Source organism: Hemiscyllium ocellatum, chromosome X (genome assembly GCF_020745735.1).
Source record: "Hemiscyllium ocellatum isolate sHemOce1 chromosome X, sHemOce1.pat.X.cur, whole genome shotgun sequence".
NCBI classification, from domain to species: domain Eukaryota; kingdom Metazoa; phylum Chordata; class Chondrichthyes; order Orectolobiformes; family Hemiscylliidae; genus Hemiscyllium; species Hemiscyllium ocellatum.
The window spans coordinates 14,851,324-14,862,057 of NC_083453.1; the positions used below are offsets into that span (position 1 = coordinate 14,851,324).

Genomic DNA, 10,734 nt, shown 5'->3' on the forward strand with positions numbered 1-10,734 from the left:
CTTAAATCTTTTCATCTATTTTTGAATTTGAGGATCTCAATCCTACGAAGAGCAAATTGGGTAATGCAATTAAGTGTAGTGGAGCCACTGCATTCTGTATATTGGTGATTTGGCTGCATATAGTATTGATTTTACTTCACTATTTTGTGCAGAATTCTGGTTCATTGTGTATGTACGGTATAATTTTCTACAAAATTGCAAATTTTAACAAAAGTGAAAAAGTTAATTTTGTCATAATTTTCATCTTGTTAATGTTTTGGGCTGCATTTTCTTTTATTATATCATTCTTTTATTCTCAGATTGAGAGCGAGCATTGAAAGTTCTTAAGTTGGTCTTAAACACATGGCATATAATTCTTTAGTATTATCATCCCTATATTAAAGATGGCTTTATTCGATTCTTGGGTGGAAATAGTGAAGTTTTCATATTTAATGGCCAAATCACTGAGGATAATGTAACACAGAAGAACATCAGTCAGCCTGATCATTTCTGGGCTAGCTCTCCAGATGAGTATTTCACTTACTGTCATTCTCTTGCCTTCTCCACATAACCTTGCAAATTCTTTCTTTTCAAACAGCCATCGAATTCCCTTTTGAATACCTCAAATGAGGCAGTATATTCCAGATCCTAACCATTTACAATATGAAAAAGCTTGTCCTTGTATCACTTTTTATTTACTCGTTACTTTACGTTAAATCTGTACCCTCTCATTCTCGATCATTCCATAAGTGGAAAACATTTTCTCCCTATTTGCCCTGTCCAGAGTTCTCTTGATTTTTGAATACTTCTATCAGAATGCTGGGGTGGTACGATGGCTCAGTGGTTAGCACTGCTGCCTCACAGCACCAGGGACCCGGGTTCAATTCCTACCTCGCGCGACTGACTCTGTAGAGTTTACACATTCTCCCCATGTCTGTGTGGGATTCCTCCAGGTGCTCCGGTTTCCTCCCACAGTCCAAAGATGTGCAGGTCAGGTGAAATGGCCATGCTAAATTGCCTATAGTGTTAGGTGCATAGTCAGGAGTAAATTTAGAGGAGTGGAATGGGTCTGAGTGGGTCACTCTTCAGAGGGTCAGTGTGGACTTGTTGGGTCAAAGGACCTGTTTCCATTCTGCAGGGATTCTAATTCAATCTAATACTTAAATAAAAAGGGTATTTCAACCACCACCTGTCAAAGCAAAATGATTTTGGGGTAGGGATTTTTGAGACTCTCTAAATTAGGAGGAATCTTGCTTATTTTTGAGGTTTTTTTTCCCCCACTCTCAGGTGGAAGAGTGAAATCTTGTCATTTTTGGTTTTATTTGATTTCAATTACTTTTGTTCCAGTGCTAATTCAAAATTGTGTTGCTGATCTACTGTCTAAATTTGGCTTGTCTTAAATTGTCGCCACCTCCCTTGTAAGGTTATGATTTCAAAAATGCTTTACCTGATGTCTTCATTATGATGATGAAACATGCAATACATTCAAGAGTTTGACAATCCTTAATTTGGAACTTAAACTAAATCAACATTGACTTGAAGGCCATACATGTTTCTGAAAGAATATTGAAACATCTTTCTTTTAATTGGACTGTTGTCTTTGTAATAAAATTTGTAAAATGACAATTTCAATTCCTGAAACCAAAATTGTTAACTTGGGTAGGGATTTCATTCACAGTACTTGATGTAACAGAATTGGTTAGACCGGGGAGAGGGGAGAGAGTTGCCTCTAACCTCCCTAGTTTACTGATTTATTTCTGTTATTCTCTGATTTTAAATCCTAATCCTTTCTTTTCAGGTGATAAACACATACGCCTCAACCTAACTGATGTTCACTTTGAGGTGAACTCCAATTTTGAGAAGGATGTAGAGATGATGGCTCCTCACCCCATGGACCAGAATTTGGGCAGTGCACTGTCCTATCTAGGAACAGAAGCAATGAGGCCTCCAAGACTCCCCATGACAAGTTGCACACCGGAGATCACACCAGTGATCAGTGCTGTCTACTCCCATGTACATCCCATCCACAGCCGAGCTGAGGCACAGGGAAGTCGAGAGGCAGCAGAAGGTCACGAAGATATGCCGGAACATCTGAATTCTAGAGCAAAAAACCAACTGGTAGAGCTTGGAGTGTCTCCAAGCAATGGCTGCCATGATTCCACAGATACAGAAAGCAGCCATGAAGACAGGAATACCCAAACTTTCCCCAGTAACTATGCCATAAGGCAAAGCCCGGCCTATTCCAAAGAGGACCCAAAGGCACAGGAGCCCCCATCATCTGCCAAAGCAGCTCAAAGCTCAGCCAAAGAGGTCCTAAGAGTCTTAAATGAAGATGGAGAACAAGTTAAGGCTTATAAGTGTAACCACTGCCGGGTTCTCTTTCTTGACCACGTAATGTTTACCATTCACATGGGTTGCCATGGATTCAGAGACCCTTTTGAATGCAACATCTGCGGCCATCACAGCCAGGATCGGTACGAATTCTCCTCACACATTGTCAGAGGAGAGCACAAAGTGAGTTAGAGAGGGCCATATGGACTACAGTTTTCTACGCCCCTTGCTCTGGCTTCATCTAAAGAAGGAGGTGTTCTTACTAGGGTTGGACAAGGTAATTGTTTTCAGGGATTAATCTACAGAATAAACTGGGGTTAAATTTGGCTCTGTTTTTAAAATTAAAACTAAATATTCCCCATCTGGAATTTTTTTGTTGCATCTTTTGACCCAAAGATGCTAACCTTAAATTTATTTAGTTGAGCTCTGGTGGAAAGGAGCAATGAATATTTCTAGGAACCCAATTTTACAGTTGATGCCAGTTAATGAAGATTTGGATTAAGGTACTTTTTTTGTTGAAGCACTGATTATTTTATGTACATAAGGCAGTATAGGTAGGCTTTGTTTTGTAGGGATGAATTAAAAATATGATTTTATTCCTACCAAAGCACTCAATTTAATGGACTTCAACTGTTTTTCACCATCCAGAGAGTAGAGACATCAGCTGTTCTTAAACCCTGAAGATCATGTGTAACTTTAGAAGAGCAGCATTTACTGATCCCCTTTAGCACTGTATGAATTCTGAACTTAGAAAAATAAAATTAATTTGACCAAATTATCTGAATGAAAGAGAACTACCTACGTTTATGTCTTAGCCACATTTGTTTTTGAAATATGAAATTTTACAGGTGCCCATTTTTAACATTTGTGAGTTTAGGAGTTAATCTATTTGAACATCTTGGAAATTTTGACACTTTTAACTAAAGATATGACTTGCCTGTTTTTGTTTCCAAGTCCTGGTTCAAAACCTGTGGATTAATCCCAGAGTATTGTAACTTGATTACCCAGTTATGTAATTTAAGATGTTCAGCCAGATTCTGTGATAGTATTGGGGGTAGGGGAGGGATTTATTGTCAAAATTAACCTTTTTAAAAAGAACAAAAGTTTTTAACTGCTTCAATTTAAAGATTCCCAATGATGTAGTAGTTTATGTGCCTCCTTTGTCACTGTGGTTACAAATTCAAACCCTGTCAATAGTTCATCTTCACTTGCCTCCTGTACATGTGGTGAGCTTTGTAAAATCTCTGTTGAACCAATGCACCGTCTTGCCCTGTGCAAAGTGATCAGCCTGTCTGCTGAGCAACAGAAGTACCCTGACAATACACAGTACGGGGTCATTAAGCCATGGGGGATGAGTGGAATTTCAGGAGCTATTGTCATTAAATCAGACCATTTATAAAATAGGTAATCCAAACTACCTCGTTATCGCTATTGGATATTATAACTACCATGATGCAACCGTGGATTACAAGAGGCTTTGAATTGGTGGCTAATGGTCATAGGTAATTAACACCTTGCCTATTCCCCTTCCCCTTCACCACCAAGAAAGCTGTTTTATGTCAATGTGTAGCCAACCACTTAGACAATGTATACACAATAAAATGCACAGACTTGTTGGTGCATGATAGTTTCTATTGCTCAGTTTCATGGTTAAGAGCATCAGTGCCCTGTTTTAATAAAATATTGACTTGTGGTCTGGCGGTATAGTTAATATATGTACTGTCTAAAGTTTAAACCTTCCGCAAAGTCGATATTTCAATTCATTAACCACCATGTGCATATTGAGTTCCTTTAGTTTTTGGCTGAGACACTGCAGTGCTTAACACTCTGAAGAGAGGTAGCCATCTGTGTTCGTGCTCGCCAACACTGGAGCAGCATTTGTATTAGAAGCTGTGAAGAAATGTGAGTGTTATGTAGGAATGTGCAGTTTTAAAACTTTAATCATATTATATAAATATTTTAGTTCTGACCAAATATGGTTGCAGGAAGAAGGTTAATATATTTTAAACAATTAATGTGTTATCTATTAAAAAGACTTTCCCAAATGTTGAGGTTTTAAATATTGTCAGCATTCATATTTATAATTTTAAAATTCTATAGTATAAAAATTCAGATGCTTCACACTCCTGTGTTGTCAGCTCCAATCCCAGACCTGGGCCACTTCAGCCACATTCACAGTGAATAGTAACAAGTTCAATGTTGCTTCCTGGATGGAACATCTATAGGAGTTGGATATTGGCTACTGCGTTCCAGTGAGGCACTGGAAAGCTTTTCTTTAGGGATGTGGGTAAGAGAGCGGAAGAAAAGCAAGAGAAAAGATTACAATCCCTCTCCCTTCTAATAAAGAATATTGTATGAATGCACACAGCCATGATTGCATATCTTTACTAGGTTAATCAGCTGCTGTTCCAAAAAGGACATTTTTTTTGAGTTAATAGGTTTTTATAAAGAGGGAAACTATGACATTGTCAGTTTCCAAGTCACTGATGCAAACTCTACATTGAGTTTTCAAGGTGATTACTTGGTCATAGTTTTCTTTTGTCCAACCCTAGTTCTTAACCAATTTCCTTTTTCTGATTTTCCGTGATTAATTTGTTTTGAACTGACACTTCTAAGAATATTTCCTTGAATTTGTAGATTTAAATTGTCTTTGCGCATTGAATTTCAACACGTAAATGTGTTGCACACTGCTAGGGCAGCACAAGTTAGCTTCCAATGTCTTATGTAGACTCTACATGTAACTTCAATGCCTTCCTTCATTTTTCATCCGTTATTTTGAGCACTCTTGTAAGATATAAGTTTAATCTGTGCAAAGTACAATTATTTAAATCTACTTTAAAAGGTCCTGCTATATTAGTAGAAATTTCTATGTCTGAGCTCAATACAATCTTGTATTTCTAGTCCCTGAAGGAATGCGACAGTCCCTGTAACACAGCTAGTCCACTAAGCTATGGGGACAGAGAAACTTGGAAACAAATTTTATCTGCCCTGTCAAAGTTGAGTTAGATGCAAAGGGACAAAGTTTTAAATTTGGTTGTTGTTTCTGAGCCAGCTTTTAAATAAAATTATAAATAAAAAGTGGCTCCCTATGGAAATTAAGATGAGAAGTTGCTTTCAACCATAACAAGGAAATCCTAAGCAATGGTGGTGGATCATTGTTCATTGTAGGAGATTTGTGCTAAAGACTTCAAGTTTATCTGTCCAACATGCTTTTTACGCCTTTTTTAACGCTTGCACATGTCGCTTAATGGTACCATTTTTGGCAAATTAAGTGCGCTAAGTTTGCAATCCAACTGCAAAAGGCCACAAAGGTTGAGCATTTGTGAACTGAGAATATCACCCTAGTGCAGTAAAATTGATTAAAGGTTTTGACTCTGGTAATGGAGCTCTGCTTGTACCTGACCTTAAAAGGCATCTCATTTCCAAAATAGTTATTCACTGTGGTGTTGAGCAGATCTGCCTGAAGGAAGACAACCTGCACCAACCAGCTTTCCAGTAAGTTTCTGAATCAGGTAATGTACACTTAGAACCAGATTACATTTTGCTTTTATTTGCTATTAATAAGGGGTCTTCATGGCAACATTTGGTCAGCCATTAAAATGGCACCCATTGTCTGATCACAAATTATGTCAAGGAAACTTGCTTTCAAGTTTAAATCTCAGTTCCCCTGTTTTTAATCTTGAGGCACTCTCAAAATAATTAGAAATAAATAGCCTTCCATCCCTTAATTGTAGGTTGTTTTGATATTTGTCATCTTTAAACATATTATTCAGTGCCAGGTGGGGACTGACTTAGAATCACAAACTGTTGTTCTGTCTGGAGCCAATGAGCAGATATGATGCTATTCTCCTTAAAGGGAGTTGCTTTTTTTTTTCAAAAACATCGATTCTGGAATAGTGCCTTGCATGTTTAAACTGCAGCACCATTTCATTTTTTTGCTGTGTTGAAAACATTCAAAGCTGCGCAAAATATTTTGAATAATATAGTCCCCTAATCAAATTAGTGATAAATTTTGGGTGCAGTGTAGTCCATTATGAATTCATCTTCAGTAGGGAAAATAACTTAATCTTTTTGACCTTATAACATTCTAGCAGTTTGCTACCATTGAAATAAATTCTAGCTATCTTACTTTGTGCTGTAAACAGAGTACATGCCAAGGAATCTCAAGATGCAAATCACCACCACATTCTCTAACCCACAGAAATGGAGGGGAAGAAAATCTAGATTGGTTTTATTATTTTGGGAAATTCTGGGTTGAGGATTTATTTAATTAGTGCATATGACTTGATGTGTGGCTTGAATGTTGCTATGCCCAGAATGGTAGTGGGGTTATTGTGGCATGTCCTAATGCTTGCATGGACTTTCTGAGCCACTTTGCAAGAATATGAATGGAGATCATTCGTAATGCAACCCCATTATGTTTTTTTTTGTGAAAGTAAACAAGATTATATGAGACTATCAAAAACATACAGAAAATGAAATGTTCTCTGCAGTGACTTGAGATTTTCTTTGGCTGAAACTTTGGAAAACATAAAGCTACTAGCTCAGCAACTTTGGGTTTGGGCATTAATTGGGTTGATGATTTGATGATAGACTTAAGTCTGCACTGGTAAAACTTACAATAGAATCAAATGTGCCAATGCGTTTTGCACAGGTGGATTTCCACAGCATGTCTTTGCTAAATTTTCATTACATATGTTTTTAACATTTCTTGAAGGAGCTCCTCCGTATATTGACATTTTGATTCCCACCAGCTACGTGCAAGTTTAATTTTTCTGCAAATTCATGTGGTTTTTTTGCTGTTGGTTTCCTCAGTTATCAGTCCACTTTTTAATCATTGTAATTTTAAGACTATTCTAGTTTGAGCAATTGTCCTAAAGTTATGAATATTATAATTTTAAAGTACCAGGGAGTAGTATCTCTGTCATCCATTCAAATACTGGTTGATGAGAAATTAACTCTGATGAAGTCTGGACTAAAAGTTTCAGGTGGCTAAAAGAATTTAACATTGGTGTTCCTCAATTGTTAAAGTCCTTCATAAATAATTTGAGAATATTTGAGATAATCCATTGTGGTTGTAAAGTTCTTTCCTTGGATGATTTTTTGAGAACTGCTATCGATTTGTTCATTATCCCTCCCCTTTCCCTTGAAAAAGCTCATAGATATGCTGTGACCTCTGTATTGTACAGTAATAGGTACTAGTGAGTGAATTGCAAAACAATAACAAGTATTCAGATAACAGCAAATGCTACCAGAATGAAGCCTGAATTGTTTATTATTGTTTTCTGAACTCAGCAGAGTTATTGCTTTTGATTCCCTCTTCTGTATTAAAGTTGCTGTATTATATGTAGTGTTTGTCATTCCTTCATGTTTTTTGTGATTTTTGCTTTTACTCTGATCTTTCAAATGTGGAAATTTTGAAGTGGCAAAAGTCTTTAATGGCAATGTGGAAATAAATGTACAATATGACAGGTCTTGAGATATTTTGGTATCTGATTGCTGGAAGGTAGTGCACCCAATATATATTCCACATTAGAGAACTCGTGTTTACTTTCCGACCTTCCCCTGTGCACATCTATTTACAATTTCCAAAGAGCATTATACAATACGCTGAGCAAGGCACCAAAAAATAAAGTTTAATTTGAAAATCCTCAGGTATTAAAATCCCTTATCCTGTGGTGGTTTTGAGGTTATTAAATTGCTGTTGGAACAAACCATGGCATTGTCAATAATGACGTTATTGATTTATCTTAAACCCCTCAATGCACAGCTTATATGGTCCAATTTTCTATTGACACTTCTCAACCAAACTCTTCACATGCATCCTTTTGGGGAGGCACAGTTTAGACTGACACTATTCTGATGCAAATACAGTTCTTGTACTACTGATCTAGAGAGAGAGTAATATTCCCATGTGAGTTTGTGGAACAGTACCTGATCCTCTGGCACAAAAAAAAGTGTGATTGTGTCTTGTAAGGGGAAGAATTCTGGAGGGAGCAAACATTTAAGTTATGAAATTTGTAAATTAAGCCACAGATCAACTGCCTATGTATGGTTACCACAGCTAATATTCAACAACCACCAAAGCTTACCAGTGATTTTGTAAAATTGTCAGTTCCTCTAGGAAGCAAATGGATTTTACAGCAACAGCAAAATAGTTTTTCTTTGAAATGCTTAGAGAGTTTTGCATTTATGCTTTTTGCCTTTTCGTCCAAAAATTGGGATGAGATATTGATTGCTCTTCAGCGCCTTGCTTTGTAAGTGAAGTAACTTGCTTGTAATCTTGAAGGATCGCCCACTTTAAGCACTTCAGGCAAATGTCTACTGATGAGGGGAACTGCTGGAGGATGTTTATATTTATTTTTATTTGAATTATGCCCTGCTTTATCTGGAATGAAGGGATGGGAGTGAAACTGGTTTGAAGGTATTGCATTGAATCGGAGTTGAATTGCATTAATATGCTATTTATCCTTTTCCATAGACCTGCACTTAAGTTGGATCAAATTATAGGTCTTAAAGTATGCATTATTAGAGCCAAAGGTCATTCAGCCCATCAAACTTGTTCCACCATTCAATGTGATCTCAGCACCATCCTCCCACTTTAACCCCAGATCCCTTGACACCTTGAGTTTCTAGAAACCTATCTATATCTTTCCTAATTCATGCATTTTCTTTGTGTGAAGAGCCGAAGTTATCTCTAAGGTCAGTAATTAAATTGAGAATTTTTAACCTTAAATTATTTTTCAGGAAAATTAATTTGATCCACTTTGGAAATTTGTTTTGGTTTAAAACTGTAAATCCAGAAACCTTTTTTTACGCATGACAATATTAGTTTAAACCAAGAGACCTTTTTAACCTTCCTTCCACACATCTGCATTCTTCAGTTTTACTTTGCTGGGGTAAAAATGTAAACACTTGGGTACATTTGTTAGGAGGGGTGAGGGAACCCTCTTAAGAATACTCACTATCACAAAATCAAGCAGAGAATAATGTTTAAAAGGCACATTGAGGAAAATGCAAGGGAGGAATTGTTTGAGTCTTGTTTGTAAATTTTGCTGTAGTACCTGATAGTTAATAAGTTAATTGAAATGAGAGCTAAATTGCTGATAATGAAGTTCATAGTTTTTCTTTTACCATAACCTAGTGTTTTCAAACATAATTTAGATGTAGCAGAAAACTTCAAGCCTGCTTGAAATCAGTGATGAGAGACTGTTTTAATAACAATTGGGCAGCCCACCTTTTTGTTAGTGTCACCTAGTGATGACTCTATTCTGTATATATAAAATTATATAATATCAACTGTATATTATATAATTTATGTACCTCTTTTTGGTCTGATCTAAATATATTGCACTTAACCATTTACAGGTAAAGGGTGAATTATATTTGGATTGTGACTTTTTAATGACATATATTCTGAGGATTTTTGCCTCCTATACTTCTACTTTGATCCAACCAAGGCAAAAACATATTATATTAGGTTAAATGCTTTTAAATGCAGTCACTGTGCAGAACAAAAGCAAAAAGGTTTTTCCTTTGTAATATTCTAAATCTGGAATGAAATTACTCCCTTTATTAAGCTTCCTGTTTTTCTATCCACTGTAAGTATGTATTCAGTTTATGAATGAGTGCAAAATAAGAATACTGTATTACTGTGATGGTAACCACATTGATTGAGAATAAAATGCCCACTCTTATGTGTATGTTTGTTGCAGTAAAAAGTTTTAAATAGTCATCACTTTTAATTTTGCTCTCATTCTTGATTGTGAATCATATAACTTTACAAAACACAACAAAACTGTGGTTCTACCTGTGTTTTCTTGGGACACTGGTCTTTGTATGAAATATATAGTTTCGTACAAGAAGTGTTTGATTTATGAAGTAATCAAGCTTTTGCAGTCACATAAGCAAAAGCTAACAACTTGAACCTTTTTCAAACAGCTTTCCAAAGCACTTTGTCAATATTTATAGCTGGTGCAGTGATTAGTGGTTGTTTAGTTGAATTATTTAAGAACTTGATAATCGATGTTTCTGTTGTCAGTTGATCATTTAATTTGTCATTTTTCACATAAAACACCAAAAACAATTAAATTTTAATACTAAATTTCCTTTCATAATATTCTTCATCTACAATTCAATTAATTATGTTTTTAACTATTGACTATTATTTTAAGATAAATTACAAATTTTAATTTTACACTAAAAATAATATCTTTGAATAACTCCTAACAGAAACAACTTGTATTTTATATATCTTTAACAAAAGGAATGTTCCAAAAGACTTTGTGATTTGGTACAAGGAAAGTTGTGTTTGGCAAAGAGAGATGACTGAAAGTCTAATCAAAGAAGTGCATCTTTTGAGTTTTCAACCTTTTCAATAATTGAAGTTGCATTGTCCTCAAAAAAAAAAGATTTGGATAAAAT

General features: G+C 35.9%; 1 protein-coding gene across 8 annotated transcripts in view; it reads left to right on the forward strand.

Moving 5' to 3' along the window:
• Nucleotides 1–2,828, forward strand: part of ikzf4 (IKAROS family zinc finger 4) — a 207,780-nt gene extending 204,952 nt beyond the window's left edge. For all 8 annotated transcript variants that reach the window (XM_060820903.1, XM_060820911.1, XM_060820904.1 and 5 more), the window contains one exon: nucleotides 1,778–2,828. In XM_060820903.1, the coding sequence (XP_060676886.1) occupies nucleotides 1,778–2,502 (725 nt within the window). In that variant the 3' untranslated portion in view covers nucleotides 2,503–2,828. The remainder of the gene's footprint in view (nucleotides 1–1,777) is intronic.
• Nucleotides 2,829–10,734: the final 7,906 nt, after the last annotated feature.